General features: G+C 42.5%; 1 protein-coding gene across 3 annotated transcripts in view; it reads right to left on the bottom strand.

The window, feature by feature from the left end:
• LOC149318733 (cGMP-dependent protein kinase 1) overlaps positions 1-18,155 on the bottom strand; it is a 799,226-nt gene that overhangs the window by 87,712 nt on the left and 693,359 nt on the right. For 2 of the 3 annotated variants that reach the window (XM_089510365.1, XM_089510362.1), the window contains exon 8: positions 14,144-14,209. In XM_089510365.1, the coding sequence (XP_089366491.1) occupies positions 14,144-14,209 (66 nt within the window). Of the gene's footprint in view, positions 1-14,143; positions 14,210-17,163; positions 17,371-18,155 lie in introns of those variants that run through there. The other variant, XM_089510363.1, reaches the window with a different exon arrangement.

The raw sequence follows: 18,155 nt of genomic DNA, 5'->3' as shown, positions 1-18,155 counted from the left end.
TCACAACTTGGGGCGGCAGCATAGGACAGGATCTGGTTGGTTTGGTTACCAGGGCTATGGAGCACTGGTTTGGGAGTCAATTGAGACCCGGGGGCAAGCTGTGCAAGGGTTGTGGCCATTGCGGGGGCCACAACATGGATATGCCACCCGGTGACTAGGGGCTTTGTGATCTAGAGAACGCCTGGTGTGATGGCGGCCAGTTTGCGGTACTTAGCCCCTAGGTCATCCCAACGCCTGGCGGTCACCAGGCATGCTGCTTATCGATTAACCGAGGGGTTAGTCAATGCTTCAGATCCTGACCTTATGCTTTGTGCCAACCCTTCTGTTTTGGTTTGCTGTTGCTAATAAAGTTGTGGCCTTTCTTCCAATATGGTGTTATGTGGTTTTTAGCGCCGGCCTCCTAGGCAAATGGGATCTGGTTGCACTCATCTTTGCTGTTCGTTAGGATCTTCTGGGTAGCAAGACATATAAAACACCAGTTTTGGGGACTAGCTACAGGTCCTTGGTGGCTTATGTATGTTTTCTTGTATTTCTTAACTATAGATCCTGTTCCTGTTATCCGTTGCAATCCACCCACTTCCATTCTGACTTGGGACTGTATCACTTGATTTTGACTTTGGGCTTGCTTCCTCAGGTCTGACTCCCTGTCTCTCACACTGCCTACAGTTGGCCTTTCATACCAAATCATTTGGTACTTTGGCTGTCTGCACCACCTGTCCATGAGTCCTTGGTTGATTTTGCCTCTTTCATTAGTTAAATTCATTAGAAGCATTCTTAAATAAACACAGCATTAACATGTGGAATACTCACAAATATGCCACATTCTGCCTAAGGTTTACACCAAAGCTACTTTGAAAGAGCACTAATTTTATCAGCCTGGTTGAAAGAAATGGACTTGGTGAATAGCTAGGCATACAGGTAGCCAATCTGTGTGAGTCTAAACAACAAAAGCAAAAAAGTGACTACAGGAAGCACATCATGCCATTTGACAAATAAGTGCTTGTGTCTCATTCTGACTATGTATTGTTACTGTTTGGTTTAATAAGCACTCCTCTGAAAGGAGGCTGCTCTTATAAAAAAAAAACAACCCTGCAATATATCATGTAATTTCTTTTACACAATATCCTTGAAACACTATATCTTTTCAAACAAATCAATGAAAGGAATACACTGACAATGTTTTAAAAAAAGAAACTAAAGATAGCAATATTTTTCATGGAAACCAAAAGTAACAGTAAAATTTAGCAATCAGTGCTTTGTTACTAAATCAATCATTTGAAATGTAAAAGGGTAAAACAGTGGCATCGTGCAAAGAGCACAATCCAGTTCTTCTATGAAAAAGAGGGGGAAACAAAGCCTTGTACACACTGGAGATTATAGCACAGGAGATCAGCCACAAATTACATGCAGTTCTAACTGTAACAGAAGGATCTAAGATCCATCCCTTATCGTTAGAAACCATATGTAACCCATGGCTGATTTCCCATGTGATAATCTCCATCTTTACTTCAAGCCTACACCAGTTGCAGCAGGGCATGAAGAGTTGGGCTTAAGTGCAAAGCCCTTACTGGGTGTTGCTTTATTATTAGGCTGCAGTTGGGAGCATAGAAGGAAATCAGAAAGAACAGCAAACCAGCACCAGTGGCATCACTAGGGTTGGCGTCACCCGGTGTGGTAACTCATGGTGTCACCCTCCCTTGACTCCCTAGTAATTCTTAGTAATGTTTTTTTGCACTCATGCTACTCATAAATCATAATTCCCCTATGTCACTGAATATAAAGGTAATTATGTAATATAACTACATCAATTATGTAATTACATAATTACTGTGAACTGTTTAATTATGTAATGCAGTAAACAACTAGCAAAATTAAACATATACTTTTAAATTACAATATCATACGCACTGCCTAAATGTATCCAGGTGTTCATAGCTTCATGTGGTTAAAGTGAAAATTGGATGTGATTTTTAAAAGAAAATGTAAAAAGAATTTTAAATATATATATATATATATATATATACACACACACACACACACACACACACATATACGCATGCACATATAAAAACTTGGGGCCTCTTGTTTCTCCTCCCACTGAGGCTTGCCCCATTCATACCATCTCTTCAAGTGTTTTAAAGAAAGACAGGCGAATGCCACAGCCTGCATTTGGAAAAAGGCAGAGGTATGGGGAGTAGTAGCGGTAGTTTTACCCCCTCAGGGTGTCACTTGGTGTGGACCGTAACCCTCACAACCGTTAGTGATGTCCCTGACCAGTACAAAACAGTCATCTGGATTAGGTAGTGAAAAACTTTAATTCCAAGAATTTGGAATTAAAAACTAAATATGAGGTATGTGAAAACTGACAGATTTGTTCACCCAGGCAAATCTGAGTTTGAATCCCTGGGCAGTCAAGACATATTAATCTTAGAGGAATGTGTGTCAAAAGCCCCATCTATGTTAGGAATAGCTGTGTCTACTGAATTTGGACAGTAGAAATGAAGAAGAAGTTTGTTTAAGTTTGTACCAAAATTTATGCATTTCTTCATACTCGGGATAGAAATACAATTTTGTTTTTAAAATGGAATGTAAGGAAAAAGTAAAATTGACACAAGTTTTCATCCTATGTGGATATGGATGAACAAATAATATATGGTTTCAGGATTTAGAGCAAGGGTGAGTAATTGCTCTGGGTCTGGGAGACAATTTTGGGTCACTAGGGCCTCCAGTGGGCCACACAGTGCCAATAAAACAGGTGCATGGGAAGAGGCTGGAAATCTACTTTGATTTGGGGGAATTTATAAAATGATTAAGTGTGTCTCTCTGTGCACAACATATTTAAAAGGGAAAGGCCATTTTTTCTTTGCCATTTTGAGAGGGATTACATGGCCGGACTTTGGGCCAGGGGCCACGCTGCTGCTGCTGCTGGGCGTCTCTCTCTGGGGTGTCAGAGGTGCGCATCTGCGCACCGCCCCAGGGAGGGCGCCCATGGACTGTTTACCGGGACTCCCGTGAGTGTTTGCAGCGGCTCCGAGGCAGCTCCGGAGAACCAGACTGGGAACATCTGGGGGGAAGGCGGAGCGAGGAGCGTGTCGGTGGCAGCGACACACTTATAGCCAGTCGCCTGGATTCCTCCTCCACCACGCCTCCTTTCCTGCTGGACTTTGGGCCAGGGGCCACGCTGCTGCTGCTGCCGGGCGTCTCTCTCTGGGGTGTCAGAGGTGCGCATCTGCGCACCGCCCCAGGGAGGGCGCCCACGGACTGTTTACCGGGACTCCGCAACGTTGCAACTGCGCAGCTGCGCTCCTCTGGCGGCGCTGGGATCAAGAGAGGCGGTGCGGATGTCAGCCTTAGAGCAGAGGATGCCTGAAGTGGCTAACCTCTGCTCTTTCAACTGTTGGAGAAGGAGGGGAGGAGGTTATGGACGCGGGGGATGCTTAGACTGGGGAGGTGGGGGATAACATCAGTTTGAGCGGAGCTCCTATTGAGGTAGTGTGGGGCAGGGGGAGGTATGGCAGTGGGAGAAGGGACGTGCGTTACAGGGGAAGGCGGGATCGATGCGTTATATCTATCTCTCCTTCCTGTCCCCCTCCCAGCCTTAGAAACCTGAGGGTCACTCCAACCGTGCCACAAACCCTGTCGCTGCTCCTGTGCAATGCCAGGTCGATTAACAACAAGTCCCACATCCTCCATGATTTGTTGGAGGATACCAACTGCGACCTGGCTTGCATTACCGAGACCTGGCTAGGGCCTGAGGGGGACGCTTTGTGGGCACAGGCCCTTCCTGCTGGGTTCTCGGTGAAGGACCAGCCCAGGTTAGGTGGGCGGGGTGTGTGTGTGTGGCCTTGACACACAGGAACACCTTGTCTTTCACTAGGAACCACATCCGACAGACTTCCTATATCAAGTGTATTTACCTGACCCTTAAGGCTAGGGACAGTCTAGGGATTCTGTTAGTGTATCGGCCACCCCGTGCACTAGCGGACTCCCTTAACGAGCTGACACAGCTGGTCGCGGAGTTGATGTTGGAGACGCCCAGGCTACTTGTCCTGGGCGACTTTAACATCTCCCTCACGGCCAGCTATGTTCCATCCGGTGCGGCTCGGGAATTCATGGATACCATGGCGGCCATGGGCCTGTCCCAGCTGATACTGGGTCCAATGCATTGCGCGGGTAATACACTGGATTTGGTCTTCTATTCGGATGCGGAAAATCCGTGGGCGGAAATAACTGGTATTTCCCCCCTGTCATGGACGGATCATTTCCTTGTGGAGGCAAAAATCAAGGTCTCTACCCAGATCCCCCCCGGGGGTGGTGGACCTATTAGAATGGTCCACCCTCGAAGGCTGATGGAACCCACAAGGTTCCAGGAAGCCCTAGAGGGGTACATGGTTGGAAGTGACGGCGACTCTGTTGATGCCCTGACTGGTACTTGGAATACCGGTCTTTCTAGGGCTATACACAGTATCGCTCCCAAGCGCCCTCTCAGACCTGCTTCCAAACGTAAGCCTTGGTATACGGAAGTTCTCCGGGCGAGGAAGCGGGTTCTGCGACGACTAGAGCATCGCTGGCGGAAACACCAGTGCTTATCCGACAAGACTCTCCTAGACCGCCTTTTGGAGGACTATGGAGAGGCGATACGAGCAGCTAAGAACTCGTTCTATGGTGCTTGTGTCGCGTCCGCGGAGTCGCGTCCAGCAGAGTTGTTCAGGGTGGTCAGGGAGCTAACTCAGCTCCCTTCCGCCCCGAACCAGATCCTGGAACCTTCCAAGGCCTGCTGTGACCTATTTAACAACTTCTTCGCGGATAAAACCTCTCGGATAAGCGAAGGTCTTAACGCCGGCCTTAGAGCAGAACCTAGGTTAGGGGCATCCAGAGCCTCCGTGGACCCTATTAAACTGGATCAGTTTGAGTTGGTAAGTACCGATGATGTGGACAAGATCCTCGGAAGTGTTCGGAAGACAACCTGCTCTCTCGATCCCTGTCCCTCATGGCTAGCGGCCCAGGGGGGACCGGCGGTAACTTTATTGTTACGCCGGATTATTAATACATCTTTGAGGGAAGGGCAATTTCCAACTGAGTTAAAATTGGCCATTGTAAAACCTCTATTAAAAAAGCCCTCCCTCGACCCCCTGGTACACAATAATTACCGGCCAGTTTCGCTGCTGCCATTTTTGGGAAGGTGATCGAGAGGGCGGTTGCAATCCAGCTTCAGTCGGTCTTGGATGAAACGGATTATCTGGACCCATTTCAAACTGGCTTTCGGGCGGGTTACGGGGTTGAGACGGCCATGGTCGCCTTGGTCGATGATCTCCGTCTGGGCATCGACAGGGGAAGCGTGTCCCTGTTGGTGCTCTTGGACATCTCAGCGGCTTTCGATACCATAGACCATGGTATCCTTCTGGAGCGCCTGGCGGAGGTGGGAATCGGGGGCACTGTGCTCCAGTGGTTCCGGTCCTACCTCTCTGGGAGGTTCCAGATGGTGCAGCTGGGAGACGTGTGCTCCGATAAGAGGGCCCTCACAACTGGGGTCCCTCAAGGAGCCATTCTGTCTCCCATGCTATTTAACATTTACATGAAACCGCTGGGAGAGATCATCCGGAGACATGGGGCGCGGGGTTATCAGTACGCTGATGACACCCAAATAGTCTTCTCTATGTCTCCGACTGATGCAGTGACTGAGGATGGCGTCTCTCCTCTCGTGGCCTGTCTGGAGTCAGTAATGGGCTGGATGAGGGAAAACCGACTCAGACTGAATCCAGAGAAAACGGAGGTACTTGTGATAGGTCCCCCTGGTCCAGGAATGGCGGTGATTCCACCTGTCCTGAACAGGATCACGCTTCCTGTGAAGGACTCCGTGCGCAGTCTGGGGGTGCTTCTTGACTCGTCGCTTCACCTTACATCGCAGGTGAATGCGACGGTCAAGAGCACCTGTTATCAGCTTCGGCTTATTCGCCAGCTGCGCCCATACCTGGCCCAGAGGGATCTTGAAACGGTGGTACACGCTCTGGTAACCTCTAGATTGGATTTCTGCAATGCGCTCTACATGGGGCAACCCTTATACCATACTCGGAAGCTACAGCTGGTCCAGAATATGGCAGCCAGGCTGGTCACTGGTACTTCCAGGGCCAGCCACATTACACCTGTGCTTAAAAATTTGCACTGGCTGCCAATTCGCTTCCGGGCACAGTATAAGGTGTTGGTGATGACCTATAAAGCCCTACATGGCTTGGGCCCAGGATATCTGAAGGACCGCCTCTCCCCATACATTCCGCCCCGCACCCTCAGAACGTCTGGGCAGCAATTACTTAGGGTTCCAGGGGCCAGACTTACCTCCACATCAAGGAGGACGTATTCCATCACTGTCCCGGCCCTTTGGAACACGCTGCCCACAGAGCTCCGCTCAGCTACCTCCCTGGCCCAGTTTAGAAGGGACTTGAAGACCTTCTTATTTCGATCGGCATTCCCTGTTTAAAAGCCCCTGGTGGCCCCCTCCCTCTTTTTCGCCGGCAAGATGGCTGGCTGACTAGGTTTTTAATTTGTTTTAATACTGTATTCCATTTATTGTATCTGTATATTCATGTATGTGCTTTTAACATGTTGTTCACCGCCCTGATCTATGGAAGGGCGATATAAAAATAAAATTTTTATTGTTATTATTTATTATAGGGATCGGTTGGGAGTATCTATGCACAGTTCCATAGTTTTGGGGTGCTTTCTGTGTGATGCATGCAAAAGAAATGCTCCTAAATCATGGCAAATTAAAAAAAAAAATGAGATTACTTAGGGCATTTTGGGGGACTAGTGGGGGGCTTCAGAGACTGTATGATGTCCATGGGGTACATTATGCCCACCATTATTTTAGTCTTATAATTAAGGAAACTAAAGAAAAGGCAAATTCTTATTAATAAAAGTATTATTGAAAATACTAAATTTAAATGCCTAATGTATTAAGAATTACGAGCATCAAGAACTATGTTGTATCAAGAATGACGTAACACTCCTGAGATGATGATGATCTGATCAAATAATTATGCAGATGCTATATTGAAAAGCAGAGATGTATTTTAATTAGGCTCAAAGGACAGTATACATAGAACAGATTTGCTGCCATTTATTGCTTTTCCAAAGTGGAAATTACTTACATTTCTTCAGTTAGAACTCAGTGTTATCTCTCTTTCATCATTCCCTCTACCCCTGAACTCAGATAGTAAGTGATAACAGAAGACAGAACAGGACCACTGGGAAACAAGAATATGTGCATGCTTGAAAAAACCCTTACTTTGCAGAAATAAAAAATTAAAAAACCTAAAGGGACATTTGAGCAATAAAAAACTAGTCAATGAAGACAAAGTATGATTAATAGTGGCAGAATGCTATTTACCTGCATGGAAAGCAAAGAGAAATGGGGGATGGAAGGAATGTAAAGCCCTAGTTCAGTTCCTTGTTGTTGTTGTTGTTGTTGTGTGCCTTCAAGTTGTTTCTGATTTATGGCCACCATAACAGGGTTTTTGTGACAAGATTTGTTCAGAGGGAGCTTGTCCTTACCTTCCTCTGAGACTGAGAGAGTGTGACTTGCCCAAGGTCACCCAGTGATTTTCCATGATTGAGAAGTGATTTGAACCCTGGTCTCCAGAGTCATAGTCCAATGCTCAAACCACTACACCATGGTGGCTCTCTTCAGTACCTTATAGTTTGTATTATACTGGGGAGGTTGCACAGGGAGACTCCTGCAAGCAGTGAAAGTATACTTTTTGTTGCAAAGCATACTTGTTCAATAGATTAACCACCTAACACTGAAGGAGAAACCTGTTTTGAAGGATTGGTACCGTTTGAAGTCCTTGTTATCTAAGATTAGACTTCTTAATTAATAATACAAGCAATCCAAGCTGGTGAAAAGTCCTAGACAGATGGATGCAAGGTGGCTCCTAGCCCATTCAAATGAAGATTTTCCATGCAAAAAGAATTTGTTGCATCACAGACCGGCATTTGTTTGGTTTAACTTCATGTTGTAGCTGCCTGGCATGATACTCATCCTAATCAAAGTCAACAATCCAACCACTGACTATTGCCTATAGAGGCAAATCAAAGTGTGTGCCCATCTATACAGAAAGCATATGAGTTTCTTAGAAATCAGTCACAAGAACACATAATTGAGAGACAGTGATTGTGATTCAACACAGTGCTATTTAAAACTTCACTAAATACACTATAAACAGTCTCACATTTCATTGTAGGATTGCCAACAAGCCGGGGGAAATGGCATGCTCACTTTGATTTCTATTTGCTCTTTGGCCAGTTACCAGATATAGACCTCATCCTTAAGCTATACATCTAACATGAATAGACAGCAGTTGTACAAGGGTGTAGGCTGTGCTCCAGGCTCCACTAAAAACTGCTGCAACCCAAATGGTTGATTTCAACAGTTGTCAATCCTATTTCAGTGAGGCAAACTGCAATACTGAAAGCAAACTGATGGCTACAGCCAGAAGCTTCAAATGTGAGCCTAAGGGTCTAGTGAGTAGTTTTAAATGAAATTTTGTCAGATGCTTCGAGGAGAATCTTGGCAGAAGCAGTTAGGAGTGCTCTGAGCTATTTGGGCTTGGATTCTGCCTTTTGGGAGTCAATTATCTATGCTGGCTGATTTTTCTATACCATTCCTTTTCAACTTTAGATTTCTAACAGAGTTTTACAAAGTCACCAAACATCACTCAATGATCTCTAGTCTAAATGTAATCAGTCCATGCTTGCAAATGGCTCTAAACTTCCCACTGTTTGGAAGAGCAGGACCTAAGGAATTCCATTATTTTTATGCACTGCCCTGCAGAGACAAATGAATGTCTGCAATGACAACACAGTAAGTTGCAAGAAAAACAAATGAGGATAACTGTGAATTGAACTCGCAACAAAATGAAATACAGTTCTGGATGCAGTGTATGGATGTATTTTTTGTTGAAATTCAAAAACTCTTGATGCTATATTTAAAATGACATAGTATCTTGCTTTATGTGTTATTACATCCCTGGTCACTAAAGTCCATGGCTTATAGATAGAAACTGTACAATTGCAACGTATCTTTATAGAAAAAAGCAGGGATATTTTTAAGGAGGTGGTGGACTGAACCGAGTGAGGGGGGTGTCTGTGGAACATACAACCATGCGTCACTGAGGTAGGCCATGACACCCAGAGACTGAAGGTCCTGGGAAGGAACAGATCCACCTGCCCAGAGGCAGCAAGGAGACCAGCTGGGATGTTCTTGTCATGCCACGGTAAACTCCTAGAGGCCTCTCCCATTGCGGAATGGTGCGTGGAGCCCTTTGGGACTTGCAAACAAGTAGACCATGACAACCCAGAACACAAACTGTCCTTTGGATTCCCCAGACCACCAGCCATTGGCAGCAAGTAGACCAGAGCCTTTCTCTTCCACAGCAGTTTGATCTACCCATGAGGGATCATCATTGGTTGGGCTGGGAGTGGTGGTGGTTCCAAGCAGCCTTTGAGTGACAGCATGAGTTACTGCACTGGGCCTAGTGACAGCACTGGAAAAAAGTAAATCAATAACCTTTGTTTTTTAATTTTCCCCAGATGTAAACACAGGCCAGTTAGTCACACTAGTCTCTGTCTGTAATGCTGGGAGAAATGTGCTTGATATTTAAAAAGTAATTAAGTTATCATGTAACTATTACCATTACACTCAACTATAAATCACCGTCATGTATAAGTTGAGGGCAGGTTTGGTGCCAAACTTATGGATTTTGATATGACCCGAGGATACATCAAGAGTAAAATTTAGAGGAATATAACAAAGGATCTAAAGGATGAAGCAAAGGAAAACAATGCCAAAGAACTAGCAAAATTTCAGTAGACATAACGATTTGTTTTCATATTAAAAGCTGGATGGATGAGATAATAGATGGGAGCCAGTGCTTCCATGATTATGCTCTTGTCTGCTCTGGTTCCTTTTTAAAATAAGAATTAAAGTACAGTACTTACACTGACCCGTAGATAAGTCGACCCATGTTTTTGGGGTAGACTTAACATTTCTAGACTTATACATGAGTATATACAGTAAGTTTTCATGAGGAACAGACTATACACTAAAAAGGATTACATGATATGTAAATGTAGTAAGGCACAAAACTCTGAGTCAGAACTTCTGCTAAGTTGTTTAGCAGATACACAGAACTAGTTGGTATCATGACAGCTGTCCCCTTTAATTTGACAGAACATAATAAACTGTAACTTCTATTCCAAATTTTTGTCATGATTTTGATTGTATTTGAGAAACAACATCACCTCATGCCCTTAAATGATCAGGTGGCTAAGTGATGGGAGGTAGTTTTCCCCACATAAGAAAGCAGTGATCTTTATTGGGGAAGGTTTTAGAAAATGGGTCATTAAAATCATTTCTACCACTTCAGAAACCAGAAGAAATATAAATAAACCCAAGGTTAAGTTCTGTACGCTCCTTAGTTTTGCCATGAAGAACAAAATGAGATCCCATTTATGATGCCCCTGCTGTAATGGCTAAATTGGAAATTTGTTTTCATTATTAAGAGTGGATTTAAAATATGCCAGTGCTTGAATCCTATGCCCAATTGCCTGGAATTAACTCCCACTAAAATCAGGACAATTTACTTCTTATCAGATGGATACAGTATTATGCTGTATCTATCCTCTTTTGAAATATGATATCAAATAAAATATTTAGTTTCTGGAAGAAGGAAACCATATTAAGAGATTCACTATTCCCCAAATTCAGTGGCAATGGAGATCTGAATCCCAGTTTGGGAGGGAGGGAGGAGGAGGAGCAACCTAATTGGCCACTGTTAGAAATAAAACTAGACAGCTGAATCCAGCAGGGCTTTCTTATATTCTTATTTATTTTTTAATTCTCTCTGTTCTTTGGGACTGCAACACTTCCACCCACTTAACTAATAGATCAAAGAGAGAATTGCTTGAAATATCTCATAGACAGACAAAATTCTTTTAAACCTGCAAGCGATTCTCAACACTATTTCAGTTCTTATCAGCACTCTGTTGGTGCTAATAGAACTTTCCTGTTTTTAAAAATGAAAACCCATCTAGCAATTAATTTCCCTGTTAGTATGGTAAGGTTTTCTCCCCCCCCCCCCATTTCTTACCCTTCAAAGTGTTAAGGGTTAAAATCAGAGCTACATTTCACAGAGCTGGTACCTCTTTGCCTCCAAATAATTTTTACACTTATGTTAGATTTTAGTTCCCAAAAATAAATTTTAAAGAGGACCGCCAGGCAATGGCATGTTTGGTCTATGAGAAGAAGTGAAGCAAAGTTACAAGCAAATGAAAATTTAATCATACAGACCATGACCCAACAACCCCATTGCCAGCTGTGACTAGAGCACAAGCCAAACACTGTTCACTGTTTCATAAGGGTCTTATGTCTAGGTCAGCCCATATTGCAAGGGAATTTCTAACTCAGGTGGGATACTGACCACCCCTTTCCCCAACGGATTGGGGCCTGAGCTGCCACAGCGGCAACCCCAGAGACCCCGATCCGCTGCTTTTCCAGGCCTCAGGGAAGCAGCAAAACACCGCTTCCCCGCGGCCTGGAAAGGGGTGTCCTTGGGGCTTCGTGCCCCAAGGACACCCCAACAGAGAGAGAAAGGGGCCGCTCGGCCCCTTTCTCTTTTGTATCGCTGGCGCAGCTGTGTAAAGGCACGAAAGGAACTCGGTTTCGGAGCTTCTTCCGGTGCCACTGAAAGGGTGCCACAAGGGCCCTGCAGCGGCGCCAGGATGTAATGGCTGTGCCATGCCATTTCAATGCAATGCGGCCATGATGTCAAAATGGCGGCGCCCATGTAGACAGGATACCGCCATTTTGATGTCCTGGAGACTTACTAGGGTTGTGGGGCATATATAAGCAATGCCCTGAGGTAACCCTAGTATGTCGCCAGGACGTACTTAATGGCCCATCTGTAAAGGGCCTGAGATACATCTCATCCTAGCTGTCCTGACTAATAGCCGCAGTTGTCATTGCGTGCCTTCAAAGTTGTTTCTGACTTATGGCAACCCTACGGTGAACCTCTCACAGGGTTTTTCTTGTCAAGATTTGTTCAGAGAAGGTTGACCATAGCCTTCCCCGAGGCTGAGAAAGTGTGACTTCCCCAAGCTCACTTAATGGGTTTCTCAATGAGAAGGGGATTTGAACCCTGGTTTCCAGTCATAGTCCAACAATCAAATCACTACACCATGCTGGTTCCACAGATCTAACCTGAATTCCCTATCAGCTAATTCCTTTTTAAGTTTAGGTTAAGATCATGCAACACTGAACTCCATGAATTAATTAGAGAAGTTCCATTTGCTCAAAAGAGCTCTGATATCCACCTGGTTAAATTTAAGCTAAAGATCATAGATTTCATGGAACTTAACCAAGATATAAATGGCTGTAGGGCTGCATCCTCTGTGTAAAGACTGAATACCGCATGATGTAAAATCCTAACAGTATTGACATAAGCTATTAATTGAGGCTTCAAGCATGTACTTAAAAACACACAGACACACACGCACACCAAAGCCTAATAGGTTTCCACTAATCTATGAGAAGTCTCTCCACTTAGCGTCATGTATATAATTAACTGAAAGCTGGAAACATACACTGAAAACAAAATCAGATTCTCCAGGGTCACAATACAACTAAGTACATATTCTGCTATAAATAGCATTAATGCAGTAGCACTCAATTGCACAAGGCTGTTGAAATCTCTGGTATGCAGTGGATTAACTTCCAGTCTTTGAGGTTTGAAGTTAGATATGCACTTTTTTGCTATCTTCAAGGGCATTGTCAGCAGCAGAAGAAAACCACATATAACTGTTGCCATAACAATTATACATGAATTACCAAATCATGGAAGTCTAATTTTAGACTAATTCTACCTATTAATTTTAATTATGATTAAGTTCCAGTGGCAAAATATTTTCATAGAATCGTTCAGATAAAATATGAATAATTATTTAGTGGATTTTCTCTTTGAATACCTGTAGAATGTGTCTAATTGGGTTCATTAATTTTCTTCATTCCCTATGGATTTACACAGCAGAACAGGGCTTTTTACATAACATGGAACCTTTCTTGTAAATGTGTCAAAGAACCATTTAGATGACAGTTTTAACAGCCCCCATCTGTTTCTATTGGATACAACCCCAGTGCTATTGCAGTGGGTCATAAATTAAATTGCTGTTATATTTCCCTTGAAGCAGTCTTCCCTTATCCTTTGATATATATGGTACAGTGTGAAATACTTGTTGTAATGTGTCTTCAAGTCTTGACTTATGATGACCCTAAGATAACCCTATCACACGGTTTTCTTGGCAAGATTTGCTCAGAGGATTTTTTTCTCCTTGCTCTGAGGTTCAAGGAGTGTGACTTGCCTAAAGTCACCCAGTGGGTTTACACACTTACATATGTAAAGTTGTGCTCAGAAATGTATAATTGTGCTCAAAAATGTTTTTTTAAAGTCCTTTGCCAAACTGGTACCACTTTCTACTTCATATGTTTTCCCACATTTGTGGAGTCAATTGCTATTTAGTGTTTTGTCCTCTATTCCTTTCTGCAGGCTTCAATTTGAGGATTTCATCAAACATGTATTGGGGTCACTTCAGCCCCAAATATAGGTTAACAGACAAAAATAAAAGGAAATGGTATACAGCATAGTACTAAGTCAATGAAAAACTGAATTGAACAACATAATAATTGCTTCATGTTGGTGATACAGTTATATCAGAGACTATTTCATATTATTTTTTAATTTGCATTTCCAAGATGCTTAGAAGAAATAGAAAGGAAAGAGTAAGGTAATGGGGAAAGAGGACTTGTTGAGAAATTAAACACATAACATGCAAGATGTTTTGGACCCTAGATATTAGCCATGACTATAAATGTAAATTCCGAATGCAACTACATATTCTTTACTCAAATTGGAGTACAGTCTAATATATCTCAAACTGTGACTTAACTGGGAGTCTATCTGACTCCAACACCAGATTAGTAAAGTGGTTGTGCCCCCCAGTGTAGGAATTTTAAGTTTGGCAACTAATGCAGATCTGCAGTGAGTATCAATTCAAGACCATTGTTAACACATGATAAAAAAAAATCCATACTTACTCTCTGTCAATGACAAGACATGTAACAGCTTCAGCTGAAATAACATTGGCTGTCCTGACATCTTCCCTGAAATGACAGAAACATATATTTTACATGCAGCAATCTGCCAATTGTCTCTGCAGTATAAACATTAGCACATTAATGCACCTTGCAAAGGATAATTATGCTTCTGTGATTTATTCTTCTATAAACATAAACTAATGTTTCTTCTTAAATCTCACAGCTCTTTAAAAATGTTCATAAAACAACATTAACACATGAAATCATTTTCTTGGCAGATAAGCTGCTCCGTCATTTATATAGTTTTTAAAAGATTCGTTTATCCTGGTTACTGTTCTCTGTGATTTTGCAGTTCCATTTAAAAAATGTAAACAACTAATTCAACACCACAGGCCACATAAAACACAAATCCCATCAATATAATCTAAATGTCAATTTTAGGAACAGAGAAAATGCTAAGGAAGTTGTCTGGACAGTTACATCACCAACTCGATATATACGTTAGCATATGCAGTCTTTATACAAATATCTATCTTCTTTTTGTCTTATTTTTTGGTAAAGCACACTGTCCTTTTAGCAATGCACATCCTTTTGTGGATAAAAGGTGCATGTGTGACCATAATGGGCCCATTAAAGTCCTCAGTCTTGTGTATTTTGGCCTTTAGGCTAGGAATCTGTGCCCCAATAGATGTTGTTAGACTATAGTTCCCAGCAGTCATGGCTTGTCTGGCCAATGGTGAGGGCTGTTGGAAATTGTTGTTCATTAACATCTGGCAGGCTGTAGCTTCCCAACCCATGATTCACACAACTGTTATTCTGAAATAATAATACGTATTAATGAGAACAATCCTGATTTAGCCAAAACTGTACCATCTATAAAGAAGGAGGAACTGGTCAGCAGACCTGAATGAAACCCAAGATTTACAGAAGTGCCCCACTCCAAAACAAACAAACCACGCTTAGAAAAGTATCTGGGGCAGGACCAAATCTAGTGAGGACAAAATATTGTTAATGGGCTCAGAATATTACATGATTATTGTAAGGGATAGAGGAAATTGGTCATAGAATAGTACAACCTTATTTGTAACTAGTTGATGGGAAACTAATAACACAAAGAACTCCACATTGTAACATCTCACTATAGGTCCCATTTGTATTCCTCACGTTTGGAAACAAACATTCATTTATTTATTTTTATGTAGAGAGAGACTTCTACCTTGATTTTACAAATGCTGTATTGTACAGCAACACCCTCACTTTTTGAATGTCAACTGAAATATTGTTCAGGGAAATTCTTATCATTTTGTACAGTGCGCCAATTGAAAGCTGCACTGAGAAAAGGGGCGGCACGCCCCTTAAGAAGTAATGATGGTGCTCCCGTGGTGCACATGCACCGCTGTGCCACTGTGTGCATGAGTCCCATGGGACTAAAGCATATACGGAGTTCCCCTTATGTGGGGGTGTGTGTCCAGAACGGATCCCCCATGTAAGGAGATGGCACACTGTAGACCTGCTGTACTAGGTTCTGTTGATTACTTTAAAGGTACTGTATGTTAGAACAGACTGTATCCCATTATATTACAATTAGTTCAACAGGAACACCACCAGCAACCATAAGATGATACCTGAGTTCTTAGTGATGAAGGAAGTGAAAACTCTGAATATTATAAGAATGTTGTATTTTAATATAAAAAAATTAAAAAGAAAAGGTATCTAAAAAAAATAAGGTTGGCACTATATGGTGGTTTAATGTTCTTCACATTGACATCCCACCCCTTCTACAATGAACTTGCATTGGCCTACACTGGTGTGGATTACCACCTCTCTATATACTTTATGTTTATAATAACCTGTATTATAGGTGGTCTCAGACAATGACTGACCTAAGGACACCTGTTAACCCCAGTGGTGCATCAGGGATATTATAAGAATTCATGTCTCATCATTCTCACCATTTCGCTGTCTTGCAAGATCACTTTTCCATCTGATTCCACCAAAATTCACCACACACACACACACACACGCGCGATATGCAGCAACATAGCTGCTTACATTTTTAAATTCTCCATGGAGGTTGTGGCTATGGGAGCATGAAACTAAGTACTGGCACTTCAGAACTTACTATCATACCACTGACTTATGGATCAAAATACAGTCTTGCTAGGCTTAGTTGTTTTGGCAATACAGTATGACTTTTTAAAAAGAATATGGATGACTGGGTAGATGGGGAAACCACCAACAAATAGCAGGCTATATTTCAAATAAAGGAACTGCCAAAATCCTTGTCTAAGAAAACCCTATGAAATTCATGGGGTCACCATGAGAGGTGACTTGAAGGCATACGCATGCACACACGCGCATACCCCCCCTATGATCGTATGAGCAAGCGTGCAATACATTCTACAAAGCATGGCTATGTGAAGGATGCCACAATATAATATGACACTGTATCTTTAGTGCTACATCTTGGTTACCTTTGCTAATGATGTTATGTACACTGCCTGAGAAAATTAATTTTGAGGTACCAAAGAAGGAAGGTAAGGCACAAAATGTATGTTGATTTTCTTTTTGTTTTAAAAGGCACTACAATTTGTATTCACATAGCCATTTAACATTTTCTGCTCTCACACAGTAATAACAGTAATAATGCTTCCCAGATTTTATTTTAGAAATTAAACTCAAACCTTTTTTTTAAAAAATGACAAAAATTATTCCCACACTGAAGTGGGGAAATATCACTGCAAGAACATTAAGTCACACCTCCCACCACCCCTGCTTTGTCTCACCAGCCCAACTTGTTCTATAATCTACATCTAGGTTAGTGCCAGTTTATGGAAACTGTTAAAATGTGAGAAATGATGCCAATTCTAAGCATGCAATAAATTATTAACAACACCTTTTTTTATTAGCGTGAGTCAAATCGTCATTGTAATGCAACACTCCAGACAATCGCCGTGCCAAATCCCCCACAACTGTTAGCATAAAGTCATTATGGAAAATATAATTTGGTGAGCACTAACTCTGAGGCCTTTTCAGCTTCAAGGCTGTAATCTTCATCACTACTTCCAGAGAGATAGCCCGCTTGCTCAGAGTCACTTTCACTGTCTGAATAGCCCATAGTTAAGAGTTTACAGCTAACATTTCCTTCCTGGGGAAACTACTCCTACTGTCTCCTTCTGTCCAGCAACCCTACCTTTCCACTCTGTAGCTCTGGAATTTTACAAACCTTCCAGTGTAAAACCTCTAGGCTTGAAAAAGGTCACAGCTGCAGAGTAGATCACGAAGCCACAAAGGAGTACAAAGTTCATCTACATGAGAGAACCTCCTCTCATCACTGATACTTTCTTTAAAGCTCTGGTGCACAGAGGTCTTCTGCTGTCAATAGACCTAGCTGCAAATGCATTATACCAGCACATGCTTAAACATGACACCTCTGTTAGCCCACACAAGGTATGGAGCTAAACGTGTATGCCAAAACCTTTCCAGTCTAACTCAGCAGTTTGCTATGCGTCCTTAGGAAACTGACACCTTGTTCTTCACTATCAAACTGAAGACTCCTGGGGTAGTCAAAAGGAATTCTTAAATGGAAAATTAAGATAAATGATTCCTGTCTGGTGATGCTCTATGTACAGTTCTGGAAAACAGTCCACTATAAAACTGAAGTACTCTCAGGGTCATTCTTGAGAAGAATAAATGTAAGAGGCGAGCAACAATGATACCACACAAATATAACCAGTTGTATTTATCTAGTCTTCCTTGCAACTTTAATGTATATTATGGTAGAATTCAAAGATATAGTTGTTAGTCTGTAGAATAAGTACATAGAGACATCTTGTAGTCCTTTTGAGACTAACTGAAATAAAGAAGTTGGCAGCATGAGCTTTTGTAGACTTCAGTCTCCTTCCTCAGATGTATTTTATGATCACTTATTAGTATGGAAAATAGATGTGAATCCATGACTGGTTTATCTCCCTGCCTACTCACCCTCATTTACACCTCACTGCAGAAGTTA

Source organism: Sceloporus occidentalis, unplaced genomic scaffold (assembly GCF_023333645.1).
Source record: "Sceloporus occidentalis isolate IW3139 unplaced genomic scaffold, rSceOcc1.0.p SCAF_2, whole genome shotgun sequence".
Classification (NCBI taxonomy): Eukaryota; Metazoa; Chordata; class Lepidosauria; order Squamata; family Phrynosomatidae; genus Sceloporus; species Sceloporus occidentalis.
This window is presented reverse-complemented; position numbering and strand designations above follow the sequence as displayed.